Source organism: Salmo salar, chromosome ssa10 (genome assembly GCF_905237065.1).
Source record: "Salmo salar chromosome ssa10, Ssal_v3.1, whole genome shotgun sequence".
NCBI lineage: Eukaryota > Metazoa > Chordata > Actinopteri > Salmoniformes > Salmonidae > Salmo > Salmo salar.
In genome coordinates this window covers 22,230,335-22,253,893 of record NC_059451.1, presented here as the reverse complement: position 1 = coordinate 22,253,893, position 23,559 = coordinate 22,230,335, and the positions used below count along the sequence as shown (strand labels likewise).

The window sequence follows — 23,559 nt, the reverse complement described above, 5'->3', positions numbered from 1 at the left end:
GTTGTTGGCATTTCCTGCCTAAGCTTGCCCACTTTGCCAATGAAGTAATCATTTCAAATAATTGGCAACATCAAATGGTTTTGAGATGAATAAGCCATCTTATTCGATGAAAGATGGAGTTGAATTAGCCTTTCTGTCCATAATTTAATTTATTGTACTCCAACATTTTTTCCCATCATTCTTTATATCATTGATCTTGGCTTCATAATACAGTTTCCTCTTCTTTTTGTTGAGTTTAGTCACATAATTTATCAATTTGCAGTAGGTCAGATGTGCAGCCAGACTTATTAGCCACACCTTTTGCCCCATCTCTTTCTACCATACAGTTTTTCAATTCCTCATCAATCCATGGAGCCTTAACAGTTCTAACGGTCAGTTTCTTAACAGGTGCATGTTTATCAATAACTGAAAGAAGCAATTTCATAAATTAATCAAGTGCAGCATCTGGATGCTACTTATTAATCACATCAGACCAACAAATATTTTAAACTTCATCCACATAAAGAGGCACAGCAAAATATTTTGTATGATCTCTTATCAACTATTTTAGGCCCAGCTTTTGGAACTTTAGCTTTCCTGGATATAGCCGTTATATTGTGATCACTGCATCCAATGGGTATGGATACAGCTTTAGAACAAAGTTCTACAGTATTTGTGAAAATGTGATCGATACATGTGGATGGTCTTGTACCTGTAGTGTTTGTAAACACCCTGGTAGGTTGATGAATAACCCGAACCAGATTACAGGCACTGGTTACAGTGAGAAGCTTCCTCTTGAGCGAACAGCTTGATGAAATCCAGTCAATATTCAGGTCCCCAAGAAAGTAGATGTCTCTGTTTACATCATATACACTATCAAGCATTTCACACATTATTTAGATACTGACTGTTAGCACTTGGTGGCCTACATCAACACCCCAAAAGAAAGGCTTTTGATGTGACAAATGAACCTGCAACTACAACACTTCAATAACACTTGATATAAGATTGAATTACAAAAGTATTGCAGGGATATGGCTCTGAATATACACAGCAACACCTCCCCCATAAGCATTTCTGTCTCTTCTGTAGATTATATATATCCTTGTATTGCTACTGCTGTATCATCAAATTAATTATCTAAGTGAGTCTCAGAAATGGATAATATATGAATGTTATCTGATGTTAGCATGTTATTGATTTCATGAACCTTATTTCTAAGGCTACATACAGTGCCTTCAGAAAGTATTCAGACCTCTTGACTTTTTAAAAATGTTATGTTACAGCCTTATTCTAAAATTGATTAAATCGTTTTTTTCCCCCTCATCAATTTACACACAATACCCCATAACGACAAAGCAAAAACAAGTTTGAAATATTTGGTAATTTATATACATTTTAAAACTGAAATATCACATTTATGTAGGTATTCAGACCCTTTACTCAGTACTTCGGTGAAGCACCTCTGGCAGCAACTACAGCCTTGAGTGTTCTTGGTTATGACACTACAAGCTTGGCACATCTATATTTGGGGAGTTTCTCCCATTCTTCTCTGCAGATCCTCTCAAACTCTGTCAGGTTGGATGGGGAGCGTTCCTGCACAGCTATTTTCAGGTCTCTCCAGAGATGTTAGATCGGGTTCAAGTCCGGGCTCTGGCTGGGCCACTCAAGGACATTCAGAGACTTGTCCCAAAGCCACTCCAGCGTTGTCTTGGCTGTGTGCTTAGGTTTGTTGTCCTGTTGAAAGGTGAACCATCACCCCAGTCTGAGGTCCTGAGCGCTCTGAAGCAGGTTTTCATCAAGAATCTCTCTGTACTTTGCTCCATTCATCTTTGCCTCGATCTTGACTAGTCTCCCAGTCCCTGCCACTGAAAAACATCCCCACAGCATGACGCTGCCACCGCCATGCTTCACCGTAAGGATAGTGCATGGTTTCCTCCGGACGTGATGCTTGGCATTCAGGCCAAAGAGTTCAATCTTGGTTTCATCAGACCAGACAATCTTGTTTCGGTTTAGGTGCCTTTTGGCAAACTCCAAGCGGGCTGTCATGTGCCTTTTACTGAGGAGTGGCTTCCATTTGGCCACTCTACTATAAAGGCCTGATTGGTGGAGTGCTGCAAAGACGGTTGTCCTTCTGGAAGGTTCTCCCATCTCCACAGAGGAACTCTGGAGCTCTGTCAGAGTGACCATCGGGTTCTTGGTCACCTCCCTGACCAAGGCCCTTCTCTCCGATTTCTCAGTTTGGCCGGGCGGCCAGCTCAAGGAAGAGTATTGGTGGTTCCAAACTTCTTACATTTAAGAATGATGGAGGCCACTGTGTTCTTGGGGTCCTTCAATACTGCAGAAATGTTTTGGTACTCTTCCCTAAATCTGTGCCTTGACACAATCCTGTCTCACAGCTCTACTGACAATTCCTTCAACCTCATGGCTTGGTTTTTGCTCTGACATGCACTGTCAACTGTGGGACCTTATATAGACAGTTGTGTGCCTTTCCAAATCATGTCCAATCAATTGAATATACCACAGGTGGACTGAAATCAAGTTGTAGAAACATCAAGGATGATCAATGGAAACAGGATGCACCTTAGCTGAATTTTGAGTCTCATAGCAAAGTGTCTGAATACTTATGTAAATAAGGTATTTCTGTTATTTATTGTTTAAATACATTTTCACAAATTTCTAAAAACCTGTTTTCACTTTGTCATTATGGGGTATTGTGTGTAGATTGCTGCGGAAATAGTTTTATTTAATCCATTTTAGAATAAGACTGTAATGTAACAACATTTTGAAAAAGTCTAGGGGTCTGAAGGTTAGAGCGTTGGGCCAGTAACCGGAAGATTGCTGGATCGAATCCCCAAGCTGACAAGGTAAAAATCTGTCATTCTGCCCCTGGGCGCTGAAGACGTAGATGTCGATTAAGGCAGCCCCCTGCACCTCTGATTCAGAGGGGTTGGGTTAAATGCGGAAGACATTTCAGTTGAATGCTATTCAGTTGGACAACTGACTAGGCAGCCCCCCACACCTCTTTGATTCAGAGGGGTTGAGTTAAATGCGGAAGACACATTTCAGTTGAATGCATTCAGTTGGACAACTGACTAGGTACTACTTTTTTCCGAAGGCACTGTATATTAATATGGGCTAATTTCAACCCTTTCCTGAGTAGCTTATCAGAGATAGACATAATATGGCTAGAGGAAAAATATATACATTCAGCACTCCATTAATCAATTGGTGTGTGTGCTGCGGGGTTGAAGCTATGTCACCCATAGGCTTGGTGCTCTCATCCCTGCCAGGCTTCTGGGAGGAAGGGGGGGACAATGAGCCTGTCATAGCAGATGTAAGCAATGTCCCCACGTGCTCTGGCAGCTTTCATGGCTGGGATAAGTTCTTTCCTGTTCTGGCACACAGCTTCAGGATAGTCCTCGTTGAGGAAGATAAACGTTCCTCTCAAGTTCTTGGCTCTTTCCAGAACAGCTACCTTGTCCTTTAACCTCAGGAAGTTGACCACTATCGGCCTGGGCCTGTCACCTGGGCTGGTGATGGATTTTCCAGTTCTGTGGGCGCACTCCACCTCAGTCTTCCTGTGGTCCATCTTCAATTTCTCAGAGATCATTCCCCTCACTCAGACTCGGCCCAGGTCTCATGTGGAGATTCTGCAATTCCATCCACAACCATGTTGTTCCACCTTGATTGTCCCCCGAGATAATCAGATTTCTCCGTCATTGTTATCATGGATTCACACACAGAACTGATGTCCTCTCTCAAAGACTTACAGATTGCTGTCATCTTGCCGTTCTCCTGTTTCAACTCATCGACCTGACCCTGGGAGAACTGCAAACTGTTCTTCAGGTCCTGGACCTCTCTGGTCAGATCGTCCATTCTTTTATTAACTGACTCCACCAATATTTGGACAAAACACTTCAAGCTATTTTCTTGTTGTTGCAACAACTGCTTGTAGAACTCTTTTTGTTAGTTTAAAAGATCCTTCACCTGTGATAGAGACACCACTGTCCTCAACATTACTACAGCCAGCTTAGGTCTTTGTCATGGTGGCTATCAACGTAGGTTACGCTGTTACTTCTCGTAGTTCCTGACAGGGCAGGTTACAGATTGAAAACAACAACAGCAGAGATCTAGACAGCCACAAATCTGGGACAATCCTCGCTCCCAGCCACATTGACTAACCTCATCGCATGCTGCGTTCAAGCCCTCAAAAAACCCAGCTTGATAGGCAGGTAGGTAGCTGCTACGCCAAATAGCTCCTCAGACCCGGCCTTGGTCGGCAGGATCTCTAAACAGAGAGTAGCAGTCCCAGCAACTGATACCAACTGCGTTGCGGAATTGACAACCCCCCAACCCATTAGTTTTTTTTACAATGCTGCTACGGGCTGTCTTATCTATGCATAGTCACTTTACCACATACCTCCATGGACAAATTACCTTGACTAACCTGTACCCCCGCACATTGACTCGGTACCGGTACTGTAACGACGGTCGTCAGGAATGGACCAAGGCGCAGCGGGTTGAGTGCTCATAATTAACTTTAATGAAAACACTACTACAAACAAAACAAAACGATGGACGACGAAGACAGACTTGAAGGCACAAGACAGCAATTACAAGTGACAACCTCCCACAAATACAAATACAAACACACCCTAATATATAGGACTCTCAATCAAAGGCAACTAGACAACACCTGCCTTCAATTGAGAGTCCACACCCCAATTAACTAAACATAGAAACAGACTAACTAGAAAGAACATAGACTAACAGAGCAGTGACCAAAAAACCCCGGAATACATAAATCAACTACCCTCTACATAATACACACACCCCGAACCACATAAACCAAATACCCTCTGCCACGTCCTGACCAGCCTACACTAACAAAATAACCCTCATACTGGTCAGAACGTGACAGGTACCCCCTGTATATAGCCTCGTTATTGGTATTTTATTGTGTTACATTTTATAATTTTTTCTTTTGTTTATTTAGTAAATATTTTCTTAACTCTTTCTTGAACTGCATTGCTGGTTAAGGGCTTATACAGTTGAAGTCAGAAGTTTACATACACCTTAACCAAATACATTTACACTTAGTTTTTCACAATTCCTGACAACTAATCCTAGTAAAAATTCCCTGTTTTAGTTCAGTTAGGATCACCACTTTATTTGAAGAATGTGAAATGTCAGAATAATAGTAGAGAGAATGATTTAATTCAGCTTTTGTTTCTTTCATCACATTCCCAGTGGGTCAGAAGTTTACACACACTCAATTAGTATTTGGTAGCGTTGCCTTTAACTTGGGTCAAACGTTTCAGGTAGCCTTCCACAAGCCTCCAGCAATAAGTTGGGTGAATTTTGGCCCATTCCTCCTGACAGAGCTTGTGTAACTGAGTCAGGTTTGTAGGCCTCCTTGCTCGCACACGCTTTTTCAGTTCTGCCCACAAATTTTCTATGGGATTGACGTCAGGGCTTTGTGATGGCCACTCCAATACCTTGACTTTGTTGTCCTTAAGCCATTTTGCCACAACTTTGGAAGTATACTTGGGGTCATTGTCCATTTGGAAAGCCCATTTGCGACCAAGCTTTAACTTCCTGACTAATGTCTTGAGATGTTGCTTCAATATATCCACATAATTTTCCTTCCTCAATATGCCATCTATTTTTGAAGTGCACCAGTCCCTCCTGCAGCAAAGCACCCCCACAACATGATGTTGTCACCCCCGTGCTTCGCGGTTGGAATGGTGTTCTTTGGCTTGCAAGCCTCCCCCTTTTTCCTCCAAACATAACGGTGGACATTATGGCCGAACAGTTCTATTTTTGTTTCATCAGACCAGACGACATTTCTCCAAAAAGTACGATCTTTGTCTCCATGTGCAATTGCAAACCGTAGTCTGGCTTTTTTATGGAGGTTTTGGAGCAGTGGCTTCTTCCTTGCTGAGCGGCCTTTCAGGTTATGTCGATATAGGACTCGTTTTACTGTGGCTATAGATACTTTTGTACCTGTTTCCTCCAGCATCTTCACATGGTCCTTTGCTGTTGTTCTGGGATTGATTTGCGCTTTTTGCACCAAAGTATGTTCATCTCTAGGAGACAGAACGCGTCTCCTTCCTGAGCGGTATGACGGCTGCATGGTCCCATGGTGTTTATACTTGCGTATTATTGTTTGTACAGATGAAGGTGGTACCTTCAGGCGTTTGGAAATCGCTCCCAAGGATGAACCAGACTTGTGGAGGTCTACAATTTTATTTCTGAGGTCTTGGCTGAAATACATCCACAGGTACACTTCCAATTGCCTCAAATGATGTCAATTAGCCTATCAGAAGCTTCAAAAGTCATGACATAATTGTCTGGAATTTTCCAAGCTGTTTAAAGGCACAGTCAACTTAGTGTATGTAAACTTCTGACCCACTGGAATTGCGATACAGTGAATTATAAGTGAAGTAATCTGTCTGTAAACAATTGTTGGAAAAATTACTTGTGTCATTGCACAAAGTAGATGTCCTAACCGACTTGCCAAAACTATAGTTTGTTAACAAGACATCTGTGGAGTGGTTGAAAAATGAGTTTTAATGACTCCAACCTAAGTGTATGTAAACTTCTGACTTCGACTGTAAGTAAGTATTTCACGGTAAGGTCTACACCTGTTGTATTTGGAGCATGTGACAAATAAAATGTCATTTGAGCCAAATTTAAAAGTTAGCGAGCTACTAGGTCTCTCTTTATGTAGTGTTGTGGTGTCTCTCTTGTCGTGATGTTTGTTTTGTCAAATATTTAAATTTTTAATCCCAGCCCCTGTCCCTGCAGGAGGCCTTTTGGTAGGCTGTCATTGTAAGTAAGAATTTGTGCTTAACCGACTTGCCTAGTTAAATAAAGGTTAAAACAAAAAATAAGAAACTTTTCAATACACTTTCAAAACAATAAACCGAGCTCTCCATCGTGCTGCGTTTAAGAGGATTAGATTCACTCTACTTACATGTAGTCCAGGGTTGCTAGGGCAAAAAACAAAATGTGTACTCCTTGGGGTCCCGATGACTGAGTTTGGGAAATGCAGATGTAGTCTAGTTAAGTTGACAAGTACTACACGTGCTTCCTCGATGCCGGGTGTCTTTTGCTGCCATTGCATTGGTGCTCTAACTACATTTTGCTCACTATACTTGCTGTTTTCTGATATCCCACCACCCCAGCCTCCACTTGTCTAGGTTCTGTGTTTCTTCCTTCAGGGAATTTGGTATATCGTGCTCACTGCCTGTAGTTACTTTATCATATTTATATGATGCTTTGCTCTGGCAGTGAGCTACCCTGAAAGAGCAGAGCCCTAATGCCAAGACTATCATGTTTTAGGGAAGAACCAGATGCAGACAGTGTCAAAGTAACAAAAGTTTATTACTAGAACAGGGGACAAGCAGAACGACAGGTCAAGGGCAGGCAGATGTCAATAATCCAGATCAGAGTCCAAAAGGTACAGAACGGCAGGCAGTTCCCTGACACAAGTATGTTGATGTGGGTGGTATTGTGGGTGACCTGGCCTATAGAGCGCCCGTCCAGTGCTCTAACATCCATGGGAATGGAGAGGGGCTGAGTGGGGATGCCCAGCTCGGACGCCAGGGTAGCGTCCATAAAGCTTGTGTCGGCCCCAGAGTCGATGAATACCAGTGAGATTACGACTGGTTCCCCCACAGCAAAATGGCATGAAAAGGGGTGCGAGTAAGGGGAGAGGAAATGTTCACCGTATGGCCCACCAGAGTACTCGCTCCTACCAGTGAGCCTGGTCTTTTAGTAGACAGGTGGAGACAAAATGACCAGTAGACCCGCAATACAGGCAACTCTTAGTGTGAAGCTTGTATTGCCGTTCAGCTGGAGACAGTATAGCTGTGCCTAATTGCATTGGCTCGGGAAGAGGTGAGTTGACTCTTCGGAGACTCTTGGGGGAACTCGGGTAGCCTAAGGTTCTCTCGGCAACGGAGCTGTCGGGGACTTCCGGGATACCTCGGAGGCGAGGTGGAATCCTTGGGCGGGCGAGTGAAATCAAATCTCCTCTCCTTCCTTCGTTCCCGTAGTTGCCAATCGATCCGAATGGTAATGGCGATGAGCGAGTCGAGATCCGTCAGTAGTTCCCGGGCTGCAAGCTCGTCCTTTACTTCCTCCGATACTCCGTGCAGGAACATGTCGAACAGCGCTTCCAGGTTCCAGGAACTCCCAGCTGCCGACGTGCAGAAATCCACCGCATAGTCTGCCACACTGCGGGAGTCTTGCCGGAGTAACTTCCGAGCAGCCTCTCTCCCAGACAATGGAGCATCGAAAACCTCCGCCACGAATTCCTCCAGACTGAAACATGCGGCCGACTGTTGTTCCCATACTGTCATAGCCCAGGCGAGAGCCCTCCCTGACATCAGCATGATGAGGTACGCTATCTTAGAGCGGTCCGAGGGGAAGGAGGAGGGCTGCAGCTCGATGATGAGGGAACACTGAGCGAGAAACGCACGACAGGTGCCCAACTCTTCATCGAAGCGTTCCGGGGGGGGTAGGTGGGGAAAACAAGGGGAAAACCACTGGTAGGCTTGACGAACAAAACGAACTGGCAACAAACAAACAGAGAACACAGGTATAAATACACTGGGCATAATGGGGAAGGTGGGGACACCTAGAGGGGGTGTAGACAAGCACAACGACAGGTGAAACAGATCAGGGAATGTCAAAGACTATGCATTGTAACCTTTTCTAATAGGTTAAAGGTACACTTGGTGTTTCCTTTCTGAACCTTAGTTGTCAAAAAATATGAAAATGCTGATGGAAAATGGTGTATGCATATTTAGCCTTCTTGCCATTAAAGCTAGTTAATCTTAAGCCTAGGCGTCCCGCTAGCGGGACAACTTCTGGTGACCCTGGAGGGCACGCAATTCAAATAAATAATCATAAAAATTATGAATATTAAACATTTAGGTACATACAAGTGTCTTATATCGGTTGAAATCTTAAATTCTTGTTAATCTAACTGCACTGTCCAATTGACAGTAGCTATTACAGCGAAAGCATGCCATGCAATTGTTTGAGGACGGCACCCCACATCAAAATATTTTTACACCGGCACAGGTTTCATAAATTCAAAAATAGCGATTAAATATTCACTTACTTTTTGAAAATCTTCCTCTGATTTGTCATCCAAAGGGTCCCAGCTATAACATGTAGTGTCATTTTGTTAGATAAAATCCTTCTTTATTATCCCAAAAAGTCAGTTTAGTTGGCGCCATCGATTTGAGCAATCCACTCGTTCAACATATGAAGAAAGGAGTCCGAAAATGTAGTTTCAACAAGTCAAAATGTGTTTCTATTTATTCCTCATGTAATCAAACTATAATATTTCTTACGGAAAGAAGTATGTTCAACAGGAAACCAATTTTAGCAGGTGCGTCTTGTCTTCTTGGTGCGCGCAAACACAGATTTCCAAGCCGGTGTCCTTGTACTAAAACTGTTATTTCTTATTCATTATTCAGGTTACAAGCCTGAAACCTTGAACATAGACTGCTGACACCCAGTGGAAGCCATAGGAATTGCATCATGGGAGGTAGAATTGAGTATGCCCTTATACCAGCCATTGGTCTCTCTCTCAGAAAATAATTCTGGTTGGTTTTTCTTTCGATTTTCTCTTACCGTATCTATTGTGTTATACTCTCCTACATTATTTTAACATTTCTACAAACTTCAAAGTGTTTTCTTTCCAATGGTACCAATTATATGCATATCCTGGCTTTAGGGCCTGAGTAACAAGCAGTTTATTTTGGGCATGTCATTCAGACAGAAAGTGGAGAAAAAAGGGGCCTAGCCTGATGAAGTTTTAAGAATGGAAATGATGCCATTGCAGCCTTAATGGAGGTTGCTTTATGTACCTAGGCTACCTTTAATAGACCAATAAGAAATAGAGTTCCAAACCTCTCTGCCAATAACAGCTAGTTTTCAGTTTTCCCCTCCCCACTCAGCCACTCCCAGATAGTCCTAGCAAAATTCTTGCTCAAGAAATTGCTCTTTGCTAAGAAGCTATTTTTGTTTCTTTTTGACCATTTTAATTGAAAACAATCAGAGTAAGGTACTTAATTGTTACCAAGAAATGATTTGATATTAAGATAAAAACGGCTGCATTGGACCTTTAATTCATCAAACGTCATGTATTTGGGACACTCCCTCTCCTTTGGGACCTCTGTCTCGAGCAGCCCTCCCCTTGTGCTCTGGCAGCCTGAGCCTACGTAAAATAATTTGGTGAGGAGAGACTCAAGAGGGATCTGCGGGCTTGGACGTTGGCCTTATGGTTAAATCCAAACGCAAGACGATATTAAATAGTCACTGTTTTGTCAGAGAAAAAGAGAAAACCATATCTACAATGCCAGTTATCGAACTGCCCAGTAATAACCCAGAAAGTGAAAGGTGAGTTATGATAGTGTAACCTAGCTAGTAATTTATAGCTAGCTAATTAATTAGCCACAGAGGCCTACGCAGCTAACGTTAGCATATACATGACACTTGTTTACTCTTTTTACAGGGGATATTAGCTATGTATCTAATAACGAGTCCGTGAAACAATATTGTTCTAAACTGACTTATTTATCTTAAGGTTGAATAACTACATTTAGCATTGATCGATGTCTGTATAATTGTGGTTATTAAAGTTGGCTGCGGTTTATTTCGAACAATTTGTCATTTAGCATTCTGCGGATGTTTTTGGCTAAGGACAGGTGTTCGGTAGCTACTAGCTAGCCAGTTTACCAGCTAATGTTAGTTTACTAGCTTTGTCGACAATGTACTGTTTACTTACTTCATATGTGAGATTAAGAAACAAACGATATAACCGTACGGCAATATGTTTCTCAATAATGACGGAATAAATGGACTGACCCATGTTATTTCGTCGAATATTCTGGGAGATGTTAGTTAACGTTAACTAGTTAGCCAGCTGGCTAGTGGTTTTAAAGCAATAGGCACACAGCCATGTTGTTGTCTTTACCCATTTCAGACAAGATGTGGTATGTTACCAGTAACAAACAAAAAAAGAGGCGATGTTTCCTAAATATATTTTTTTTTTTTTACTCCATACATTTTCTCTGACACCCAAAAGTACTCGTTACATTTTGAAAGCAAGACAGGACAATTGTCCAATTCACCCACTTAATGATCGAGCAGACTCACTAAATACAGATTTTTGTCTGTATATGAAAAGGATACTAGCTACTGTTACTAGCCATTACACCAAATATTTAACTTGCAACCCTTCAACACTTGTTAGCTGCTCACCTGCCGGTATCAAGATCATATCTGTTCACTCACACTCAATGTGATTTATTAACCAATATTTGTTTGGCCAATTAAAAGCCTTGATGGTTTGACTCACTGTTATCCTAGTCTAGTTTAAGAATAACATGAGTGACAGCTAGCTAACTTACCTATTGGTCAGTTCCCAGTCAGTACTTGTGCCTAAAAACCAAAGTACAGGATGTACAGTCTTTAAAATAGGTCATTTAGCTAAAAACAACCTAGCTATTTGCACATTTTGTTTTGGTCAAGTCTGTTCCCAATGGGTGTAAAATTCTGTTATTTATGTTCTGTTATGTTGGTGGGGCATTGAGCAGCAGTCTGTTTACTAGATGAAGAGGCCTCTTGAAACTTATTCCCCACCATTTTAAGTGATTTGAGTAGAGGTTAGGTGTCCATGAATGCCTCTAAATTATTCCCCTTTGGCAGAATATCTAGTGTATTTTTCTGCGACACAGTATTTTTCCACATCACATTCATTCAACTGTTAATGGCTCTTACGCAAGTGGTGGAGACTCATCTCCCACCTGACTAAGCCAGCGGTCACAATTTAAGCCTCTTCATGACTATTGCCTACTGTGTAGCAAAGTGTAATGGGGATTTTAAGGAGTATTGTGAAAAGGCTTAACTTGGCATAAAATAGCAGTGCTGTTGAATCTGCGGGAACAACGTGCAGGTGGAATGTGGACAGGGATTTGACATAAGGATGCTAGTTGGCTATTATTTGCGATCTGGTCGTGCAGTTTCCAAAGGAACCTTATTCACTAGAACCACTTATTGGGGATTCCAGTCAATATGCCGTACAAATGATGAGCCTATGACGCCATCTTGACGATGGTTGAGGTATATCACTGTTACTCTGAGGTTGAGCTCCAAGGTTGACACAATGCTTCTTACTTTGCGTTCACATGTCTGCTCCACATATTACGCTGGAGTGGTGTTTGCGTAAGAGCGCGTCCGTGAGCAGTATGCCACCCATAATGGGGGTTGTTCACTTTTTGACCTCTAAGAATTGGCATACTCACCTCTGCTAGCGCAACCCCCACACAAAAGCTTATTCTGAATCTTAACTAGAACACACACTCACGTTGTGGCTTAAGCAAAATGGCTGATCGGTTGAGTGGGTAATCTGGCACATGTCTCAATGACGTAAGAGGTTGGTGTTTTTGTCCTCAGTGCAGACTTGAATTAGGCCAAAAACGACACACTATTTTTACCACCCCCATTTTTAGCTGAAATTGTTCTCAGTATTTTTCCATTGACGTTGTCACCACCTTTTTTGACACAAGTAGCAGTGATCTCTCCCCATAGGCTAATCCTACTGTGACAGTTCTCTCTGGTTATTCAGTGATGTCAACTGGGAATCAATTACAAAGGTAGCAATCAACCGGAGTGAAGGTAGTCATTTTGTCATAACTCATTGGGACATCCTGTTACCAAATGTGCTTTATTGCCAACAAAGCAAATAAAATGTCTCCTGCCTGTTACTTATTTAGCCTCAAGCAAAGTGTTCCATTCAGACATGTAAAGATTTAGTCAGTGGAACAGTTTGAACTTCAGTCCTTTGTCCTGGTTAGGGTACCTATTCAAATGACAATGTTTTACCATATTAGTCATGTGAGTTACATGGACTAGAAGGATGATACATTGACTTCCAAAGGGACATTTTCCCTGGTCTCCAGTTAGGCTAGCTCATAGTCAGTGAATCCTTGAGGAATAATGGCTCTGTTCTTCTGTGTCCTCCAGTCCGAGGCGGTGTTCCCGCTGTTGCAGTAACCCGTGTCCGGGGCCTCTGTGGTGTTCCTGATGCCCCTCACCCACCCCTAAAGATCCCAGGTGGGCGAGGGAATGACCAGCGGGATCGCAATCTTTCAGCTAAGCTATTCTACTCTGTGAGTCCACTCTTATCTTTCTCCTTCATCCTCTGGTGTTAAGCTACCTGTATCAAACCTCTCTTCATACCTGCTAATTTCTCCATTCTCCTGCAGGATGCTCGGTTGCTGGTTCTTGAGGAGCCGCCCCCCGCCAACGGCAGAGTGCGTTTCCTGCTCTTTGAGCCCCGTTGTTCAGAGGGCAAGCACTGTGTCTGGAGGGGGGTGCTGAAAGGGGGGAACATCTACATCGAGATCCCCCCTGGAGCTCTGCCAGAGGGCAGCAAAGATAGGTCAGTGATCCAATGCAAGTACAACCTCTTGTTGTCCTCTGGTTTTACTTTAGACTGTTTTTCTTTTCTTTTAAAGGCGCAATATGCAGAAATCACTCTGCCATTGCCGCTGTGTAAAATTCTAAAATGTTTGCCAAATTTCAGGTGACAACTAGTGTGGAGAGTCATTGTACCATCTAAACTGCTCTGAAGTCTTTTCATTAACCAAAAATATAGTATATCCAGCTCTTTGAAGCTGGTGTACAAAACCGAAATTAAAAAGATGCAAAAAATGACATTTTGGTACAGAGATGCATAGAAATGGTGCGCACAGAATGGATCTACCGCTTCTCAGACTTGCTTACAATGAGAATGACAGCTCTATAACTCAAATGTCTATGTGAATTTGGTCTGGTCGCGCACAAAGATACATATTGCGCCTTCAACTAGTTTGATGTTGTTTCATGGTAGATGGACTTAGTTTCTATTGCTTGCTGACTGCAATGCACTACCTTCATAACTCATTGACTTACTTAATCTCTCCAGTTTTGCTCTCCTGCTGGAATGTGCGGAAGAGAAGCTGCAAGTTGACCATGTCTTCATCTGCTTCCACAAGAACCGCGACGACAGAGGTAAGTCACTGTGTGTGTATCTGCTTCCAGTCAAACTCCTCTGTTAATACTTTGTGCTTTGTTATGAGGCAGTTCTCTCACTGTCCTTTTCTCTCTTCAGCATCTCTGCTGCGTACCTTCAGCTTCCTGGGTTTTGAGATTGTGAGACCGGGTCATCCACTCGTCCCTACCCGCCCCGATGCTTTCTTCATGGCTTACAGCATCGAACGAGACTCCTTCGACGATGAATAATGGATCACACGCACATGTAACAAATGCATACATACACACACACACACACACACACACACACACGTTAGCTTTTACCTACCCTTCCCCATCCCACTTCACCACTTAGGGAAAATAAATTTGATCAAAATTCAGTAAGGTCAAGGTTTCCTGTGAAATAGTATTACTTTGATGTGATGTATTACAATGACATTTGAACTAGTGTGTAATGTTAAACCAAGAATGTATCCTTATTAAATCTGGGAAATGTTTCCTAAACACTGTACTAATTTCCATGTGTAGTACTGATTTTCCCCTTCCCCATCCACTACAATCATCATCTCTAGGATGTACAATTTATGGTGAAAATGTCTGCTGCATATTCATGTTATATTTTCTTGGCTATTTCAAGTTGATTTTCATGTTTTATATTGATTTGATTTTAATGTGTGCATGAACTTTGATTTCTAGTTTTGATCCACTTGACTGAAATCTGCATGTTATAACAAGTGCCCGAATAAAAGTGCTCACCTTAACAAGTGGATTTTTGCCTTATGGTTATGTGTGTAGGGATTGGGGAAAGGGCATTGAAATGTGTGTAAGCACGTGTACCAGAGTTGTAGAAGCATCTGTTTAAACTCGATCAGTCGGTGTTGAATTTAACCTAATGCACTTTAAGTTGATATTTTAAAATCTTCACTGTGATCTAATGGGATCCATGAAAAGTTAATTTTTGAACACCGTGCATATACATTTGATTTGGAGCTGATATCTAATTTTCTCAACATCCTTGGTGGAAACAATGCTGTGGAATTTTTTTTAATAAGAAAGCAAACCTTTTATGCATTCCAGATGTTCAAGATAGAATCTGACAACATGACCGTTTCAAATCATCCACATTTTACATTAGATTAGAGCAGGGTATCCTTAAGTCTGTCCTGGGACTCCACCTGGGTGTACATTTAGTATTTTGCCCTAGCACTACACATCTGATTAAAATCAAAGCTTGAGTAGTTATTTTAATCAGCTGTGTAGTTCTAGGGCAACAAACAAAACGTGCACCCAGGGGGGGCCTCGGGACCGAGTTTGGGAAACCCTTGATTAGAGGAGCATTAATTCAAGCAGTGGACTTCAATGAACAGATATGAAACAGACATGAGTAATCACAACTTCCTGTCCACTGTGTTGTGGAGTCCTAGTCGTCCTGTGGCCCTCATCACAGTCTCAGAGTCAGTGAAGGAGATGTACTGTAGACACAGGCAGTGCTCCCAGTCCAGACTGGGCAGGTCCTGGATCAGCCCTCTCTCTGCCAGCTTCAACATCAGAAGGGCCTGCTTGACTGACAGCCAGTTGTGCAGAGTGAAAGGCATGGTGGGATTTACCCTGAAGAGCTCAGCACGTGGACCCCAGAGCAGAGCCTGCAGGACCCCCACTATGTCTGCTATCTGTAGCCCACTACTCCCATCCTGAAGCCAGGAGGCTAGCTGGAGAAGCCCTGGTAGATATGGGGAGCTCTGGAGGGCGCCATCTGAACTCTGTGTATGTTGAGAGGGATCATTGTCAGAGAGGTACAGGCAGTACTCTAGCAACACTCCAAACTGAGACTGTATGGATGGAGCAGCATGAGCAGACTGAAAGAGACTGGGGTCACTGTGACTGATGTGATTGGTCAATGCCACACGAGGGGTTCCCCACTTTCTCCATAGCTCCTGAATCTCTCCTTTTATCTTCTCTTTTTCATTCTCCAATAACTCAATTTGTTCACTTCTTTCACTTTCTTCTGCTTTGTCTGCTTCTGTTTCCCCCCCTCTCTCCCTTGGCCATACCAGCAAGATGCCTTGAGCCTTCAGCTCAGCGCAGGTGGCTGCATTACTGCACAGGTGTTGTAACCCCAAGGCTAACTGTAGCAGCAGAATACTCAGTTGCCTTTCATACACTAATGGTTTAAAGCTCTGCAGGAACCTTCCCTCTTCTACAAAGTCTTCCAAAGTAGCCTGTGGTAAGTCTCTCTCAATTGTCACTGCATATCCCTTGAGCAATAGTGAAGCAACTGTAGGCCCACTGCTCTCCTCAGACTCCGCTTGACTTTGATCTGCCTCAATTCTGCTCTCATCTGGTGATTCTGTCCCTGTCTGATCAGACTGTGAGGAGTCTGAAGTGGTTGTGTTTTTGGTTCCAGGTTCTTTCTCCAGTGCTGGGCATGATGGGAAAGATACAATGACCTGCTGGATGTTGACATTGGGCGGCACTGAGGTAGGTTGAGACAAGGGGCCAACTTCACTGCTTACCTGGGAATGAAACCAGGGAGGAAATTAGAACATCCAAAAACCTTTCACTTCCTTATCAAGGCTTAACCAACTTTTAATGTGACTTTCTCCTCTACCGTAAATTCCGGACTATAAGCTGCAACTTTTTTCCCAGGCTTTGAACCTCGCGGCTTAAACAATGACGCGGCTAATATATGGATTTTTCCCGCTTTCTGTGATGTGCTCAGTTTTTTGGCGGCATGAAGCTTTCATTAGACCAATGAAATTGCCGAACGGGTAAAGGTCAAACAACTTTTTTATTTACTGTTTAGATTAAATCGAGCGCTCTCAAACTTCCCATCATTCTGATTACGGTAGTCATTTTGTCACCCTCATCATGGCAAAGACACGGAGAAATGCATATGATGCAGCTTTCAAGTTGAAGGAGATTGATCTGGCTGTTGGAAAAGGAAATAGAGCTGCTGCACGGGAGCTTGGTCTTAATGAGTCGATAAGACGTTGGAAACGGCAGCGTGAGAAATTGACTCAGTGCAAAAAGACAACTAAAGCTTACTGCTAATTTTTTTGTTTTTGTTACAAGCCGTGTTTCGTTAAAGCCTATTTATTTTTGTTACAAGCCGTGTTTCGTTAAAGCCTGTGTAAAGTTAATTTGTTTCAATGTACCGGTAGGCACCTGCGGCTTATAGACATGTGCGGCTTATTTATGTTCAAAATAATATATATTTTTTAATTCAGTGGGTGCGGCTTATATTCAGGTGCGCTTAATAGTCCGGAAATTACGGTATTGTACAGTCATATCCGATTCATTCACAGTTTTACAAAAGACCCCTAATCTAAAATTAGGATTCCCATTAGCTGCTGCTAAAACAGCAGCTACTCTTCCTAATGCTAATAAGCCTTTCTAAGCCATGGATGTTTGCTGTTGTCTGTACAGTCTGTTGGGTTGCTCAACACCCGGTGACAGTTCAGAGGAAATGTGTCACTGGAGTCGGGGGTTGCCAAACTTGCTATATAATGGTGCAGAACATGACTGTTGCTTGTGGTAGAGCTTAGAAATGAGCCCTTTGCTTGATTATCTCTTATCTTTGGCTTTTGGCCTTATCGTGGCTTTTTACATTTGGTGCAGCTGTGGTGCATTCTACTTGACTTTTGCATTGCGCACATAACTCAAGTATGAATACTGCTTGAGCATGATGCATAAATTGCACAAACTTATTTACAACCACAGACAGATGCTCGCACTAAGACCACACTCAGTCAGCTGTATAAGGAAATAAGCAAACAGGAAACCACTCACCCAGATGCGCCGCTCCTAGTGGCCAGAGACTTTAATGCAAGGAAACTTAAATCAGTTCTACCAAATCTCTATCAACATGTTAAATGTGCAACCAGAGGGAAAAAAATTCTAGATCACCTGTACTCCGCACACAGAGACGCGTACAAAGCTCTCCCTCGCCCTCCATTTGGTAATTCCGACCACAACTCTAACTTCCTGATTCCTGCTTACAAGCAAAAATTAAAGCAGGAAGCCCAGTGACTCGGGCTATAAAAAGTGGTCAGATGAAGCAGATGCTAAACTACAGGACTGTTTTACTATCACAGACTGGAACATGTTCCGGGATTCTTCCGATGGCATTGAGGAGTATACCACATCAGTCACTGGCTTTATCAATAAGTGCATCGAGGACGTCGTCCCCACAGTAACTGTACGTACATACCCCAACCGAAAGACATAGATTACAGGCAACATTCGCACTGAGCTAAAGGGCAGAGCTGCCGCTTTCAAGGTGCGGGACTCTAACCCGGAAGCTTACAAGAAATCCTGCTATGCCCTGCGACGAACCATCAAACAGGCAAGGCGCCAATACAGAGCTAAGATTGAATCATACTACACCGGCTCCGACACTCATCTTATGTGGCAGGGCTTGCAAACTATTACAGACTACAAAGGGAAGCACAGCCGCGAGCTGCCCAGTGACACGAGCCTATCAGACGAGCTAAATCACTTCTATGCTCATTTCGAGGCAAGCAACACTGAGGCATGCATGAGAGCATCAGCTGTTCCGGACGACTGTGTGATCACGCTCTCCGTAGCCGACATGAGTAAGACCTTTAAACAGGTCAACATACACAAGGCTGCGGGGCCAGACGGATTACCAGGACGTGTGCTCCGGGCATGTGCTGACCAACTGGCAGGTGTCTTCACTGACATTTTCAACATGTCCCTGATTGAGTCTGTAATACCAACATGTTTCAAGCAGACCACCATAGTCCCTGTGCCCAAGAACACAAAGGCAACCTGCCTAAATAGCTACAGACCCGTAGCACTAACGTCCGTAGCCATGAAGTGCTTTGAAAGGCTGTTAATGGCTCACATCCACACCATTATCCCAGAAACCATAGACCCACTCCAATTTGCATACCGCTCAAACAAATCCACAGATGATGCAATCTCTATTGCACTCCACACTGTCCTTTCCCACCTGGACAAAAGGAACACTTATGTGAGAATGCTATTCATTGACTACAGCTCAGCATTCAACACCATAGTACCCTCAAAGCTCATCACTAAGCTAAGGATCCTGGGACTAAACACCTCCCTCTGCAACTGGATCCTGGACTTCCTGACGGGCCGCCCCAAGGTGGTGAGGGTAGGTAGCAACACATCTGCCACGCTGATCCTCAACACTGGAGCCCCCCAGGGGTGCGTGCTCAGTCCCCTCCTGTACTCCCTGTTCACCCACGACTGCATGGCCAGGCACGACTCCAACACCATCATTAAGTTTGCAGATGACACAACAGTGGTAGGCCTGATCACCGACAATGACGAGACAGCCTATAGGGAGGCGTCAGAGACCTGGCCGTGTGGTGCCAGAATAACAACCTATCCCTCAACGTAACCAAGACTAAGGAGATGATTGTGGACAACAGGAAAAGGAGGACCTAGTACGCCCCCATTCTCATCAATGGGGCTGCAGTGGAGCAGGTTGAGAGCTTCAAGTTCCTTGGTGTCCACATCACCAACAAACTAGAATGGTCCAAACACACCAAGACAGTCGTGAAGAGGGCACGACAAAGCCTATTAACCCTCAGGAAATTAAAAAGATTTTGCATGGGTCTTGAGATCCTCAAAAGGTTCTACAGCTGCAACATTGAGAGCATCCTGACTGGTTGCATCACTGCCTGGTACGGCAATTGCTCGGCCTCCGACCGCAAGGCACTACAGAGGGTAGTGCATATGGCCCAGTACATCACTGGGGCTAAGCTGCCTGCCATCCAGGACCTCTACACCAGGTGGTGTCAGAGGAAGGCCCTAAAAATTGTCAAAGACCCCAGCCTCCCCAGTCATAGACTGTTCTCTCTACTACTGCATGGCAAGTGGTACCGGAGTGCCAAGTCTAGGACAAAAAGGCTTCTCAACAGTTTTTTACCCCCAAGCCATAAGACTCCTGAACAGGTAATCAAATGGCTACCTGGACTAATTGCATTGTGTGCCCCCCACCTCCCCCACCCCTCTTTTACGCTGCTGCTACTCTCTGTTTATCATATATGCACAGCCACTTTAACTATACATTCATGTACATATGTACATACTACCTCAATTGGCCCGACCAACCAGTGCTCCCGCACATTGGCTAACCGGGCTATCTGCATTGTGTCCCGCCACCCACCCACCCACCACCCGCCAACCCTTCTTTTACGCTACTGCTACTCTCTGTTCATCATATATGCATAGTCACTTTAACCATATCTACATGTACATACTACCTCAATCAGCCTGACTAACCGGTGTCTGTATGTAGCCTCGCTACTGTATATAGCCTCGCTACTGTATATAGCCTCGCTACTTTATATAGCCTCGCTACTGTATATAGCCTCGTTACTGTTTTTCACTGTCTTTTTAATGTTGTTTTTATTTCTTTACTTACCTATTGTTCACCTAATACCTCTTTTTGCACTATTGGTTAGAGCCTGTAAGTAAGCAAGCGTTTCACTGTAAGGTCTACACCTGTTGTATTCGGCGCACGTGACAAATAAACTTTGATTTGATTTGGAATACTGCTTGAGCATGATGCACAAACTGGTTTACACATAGAGTAGGCTGGGCTGGACCTTGCCTTTTGGGGGCAGGGGTAAAACATTTAAGTGGCCCCCCCTCGTGATGGCAGAGAGTTTTTGCTGTAGTTAATTTCCTGCAATTATATACAATTTGCCATGGTGTGGAGAGAAGATTTTGCAATTTTCTAACACATTTTATGCAATTCTACAAATTGTGCCATGGGGCGGAGAGAAAAATGTGCAGTTTTACAGCGAACTTCCTGCAATTCCACAAATTTTACCACAAGGTGGAGAGATATTTGAGCAGTTTAAAAACACATTTTCTGCAATTCTACACATTTTGCCATGACTTATGATATCTGAGTGAGAGAGACTAACAAAATCAACGGGGCCCACTGGTGGTCAGGGTCCCTGGGCTCGTGCCCTGTCAGTAATTAAACCATGATTACTAGCTACAAGTTTAGATACCTGGCCAGACTAATTTACAATCTAATGACAAAACTAATTGTGAAATTGCACCTTGTGTATTCTACTATTCTAACTCTCAACAGAGTTCCTAAAAACATTTAAAATAATTTGGGTCGAGGGCTCCCTAGCGGCCGCTTAAATCACTAATACCCTGAGATCATAAGCATAACCTTACCTTAGCTGCGATTATCCTCCCTGGAAACTTTGGGCTATGCAGGCTGTAGTACAGTGAACCTGCTATCTGCTTGGGCTGGTAGTTTTCACACAGTAGGAAATCTTGGGGCTGAAACGCAACGCCTTCACCGGACACTCTCATCAGGAGAACCCCAGCCTCCATGCGCTGTTCCATACTCCTCAGGAACAGTAGGTGGCGATGCTGAATACCTTGAGAAATGTCTCCCTGGTTGTAGAAATTGCTGAAGAAGTAGGGAAGCTGTTCATCAGGTGTATCAAAGTCCAGTTGAGATAGCGGCTGCAAATTGAGAGGGCTCTTCTGGACTTGTCTTTCTTCGTCTCTCTCTACATGGGGCTGAGTGCCTGCGATGGGGACCAGCATGTAGAGAGGGTTGTCATAGTTTTGGTGACTGCAGGGTAGTGGGGAAAGGGGACACAGATAGACCCCTGGTAGGGAAAGGGTTCGAGCCAGCCTCTTCTTGGGCACTGGTGGTGGGGTGGTGCTATCTGAGAAAAACCTCTCTTGATGACAATAAGAGGGGTCTGAAAGATAAAGGGAAATACAGAACATGTAATAGACTTTCCAGAGAAGTCATTGCCTAGTTCCACACTTTGACTCTCTATGATTATCGAGAACTTCTTTAGAATAAGGTAGAGAAATAACAGAATAGTAATACTAAACTCTGCAACAACAAAAACATTTCAGCCAATGTTTATCTCAAACTGTTGTTGGATACGTAGATTAAATATTTGACAGGAGCTACTGTATTCAGTTGAGCTTGTGACAGACATGTGGACACATAAATGTTGTGGCTATGGCGGGTCTTTATCAGCATAGGCCTGGCTTCAGGTGTCACTTCCTCCCATTCAATTCACATGAGAAAAGGGAAGCAGGGCAAGAGACGACAAGGAAGGAAAATGAGAGGGTAAAATACAAGTGCTTTTTATTTAATATTTCGGCTGGGAAAAGCAAATGCCTAAAGAACTTATATCCTTATCCATTTTATAATTGAAATCAACTGGATAATATAATACTTCCGTGTCTGATAAAGGTAGATGTGTGTTGTACTCACCATAGCGCTGGTGTATGGGACACTGGAGTGCATGGCAATCAGTGGCTGCAGAGAACACATCTGTACAGGTAGAGCCCTGGTGCTGATGGGGTCCCAATGGGCTAGAGACACTCCCATCCCACTCCAGGTCCACACTGGAACCCATACTAGAGCCTCGCGAGTAGAGACTCCTGAGTGCACACACACACACACACACACACACACACACACACACACACACACACACACACACACACACACACACACACACACACACACAATCAGATTCATTAATTGATCTGCTGTCCTTTGAACTAATTACCTAAAATAAGTGCATACAGTACAGAAGCTGAATAGCACTCAGATAGACTCTATGCAGTGTCTTGATAGTTTTTCTGACGAAGCTCACATTTAAAGGTTCAGACGAACTGTCAAGACGCTGCATAGAGTCTATCTGAGTGCTATGCAGCTTCTGTACTGTATGTTTTTGTCTTACCTGCGCTGTTTGATAGGCAACACTGGGGGTCCACTCTGTCTCTCTGCTCCCTGAGTTGCACAATCCATCGCTGCACAATCCATTGCCTGGTTACGGTGTCTCTCACTCAGAATAGCAGTCTGTCAAACTCAAATGGAACTTGAGGTCTCTAATATTATTGCTCAGGTTCACGTTAATATCCTCTCTCCCTCTCTTTCGCTCGCTCTCTCTCTCTCTTACTGTCTGTCTGTCTATCTCTTTCTCTCTTTCTTGTGAGAATGTAATTATCTGCTGTTCTGATCTTTGCAGTCTGAGGTTGGTACCGGAAAAGTAGTGCCTGTGTGAGGGCATATCAGTACTTATGCAGTAACCTCAACTACAAAATGAGGAAGAACACCAAAAAGACACCCAACTTCACACACTATTTTTTTTCTCTCACTTTCCTTTTAAGTTAGATCCATCACACACTTGGTCTCTGCCTCCCTGATCTCAAATCACATTTTTCTTCTTCAATGTGCTAGCCCCCAATTGCTTTATGATGCATCTTCTTGGTAAAACACGTGTGAATGCATGTTGTAGAGTCTTTTTTTTATCCCCGGGAGGCAATTCATTTAGTAAAAACAACAATTAAGCATAATGAAGTTTATGATCTGTGTTTTGTCAACCCTACAACTGTCTTATTGTAATTACCCGGACATTCAACGTGTGTGTGTTCATTATCATGAGACACTTAATGCATAATGTTTATGAGTGAGTGAGCCTCTGCGTAGGTCTGTGATAGAGGCTCATACGCACA

At 43.4% G+C, this 23,559-nt stretch overlaps 2 protein-coding genes across 2 annotated transcripts; one reads left to right on the top strand and one right to left on the bottom strand.

Annotated features, from left to right (window-relative positions):
• Window positions 1-10,240: 10,240 nt before the first annotated feature.
• Window positions 10,241-14,307, top strand: oaz1 (ornithine decarboxylase antizyme 1). Its single transcript, NM_001141432.2, is given in 5 exon segments — window positions 10,241-10,404; window positions 13,033-13,178; window positions 13,275-13,450; window positions 13,976-14,061; window positions 14,162-14,307. Coding segments are annotated over 5 exon segments (657 nt in total). The 5' UTR covers window positions 10,241-10,285; the 3' UTR covers window positions 14,293-14,307.
• A 342-nt stretch (window positions 14,308-14,649) lies between these two features.
• peak3 (PEAK family member 3) lies at window positions 14,650-23,127 on the bottom strand. The gene is made up of 4 exons (XM_014216387.2): window positions 22,785-23,127; window positions 22,310-22,479; window positions 21,238-21,779; window positions 14,650-16,556 (listed from the first exon to the last, which is right to left on the bottom strand). Exons 1-4 carry the CDS (start codon window positions 22,865-22,867, stop codon window positions 15,432-15,434), a joined length of 1,920 nt encoding a protein of 639 aa, XP_014071862.2. The 5' UTR covers window positions 22,868-23,127; the 3' UTR covers window positions 14,650-15,431.
• Between the last annotated feature and the right edge of the window lie 432 nt (window positions 23,128-23,559).

Bases quoted from the DNA above. Each gene is read 5' to 3' on its own strand.
- peak3 (XM_014216387.2), bottom strand. From the start codon at position 22,867: ATGGATTGTGCAGCGATGGATTGTGCAACTCAGGGAGCAGAGAGACAG. The intron at 21,780-22,309 runs GTGAGTACAACA...TTTATCTTTCAG, and splicing joins TCCCATACACCAGCGCTATG to ACCCCTCTTATTGTCATCAA. The intron at 16,557-21,237 runs GTAAGGTTATGC...TTTCATTCCCAG, and splicing joins GGAGGATAATCGCAGCTAAG to GTAAGCAGTGAAGTTGGCCC.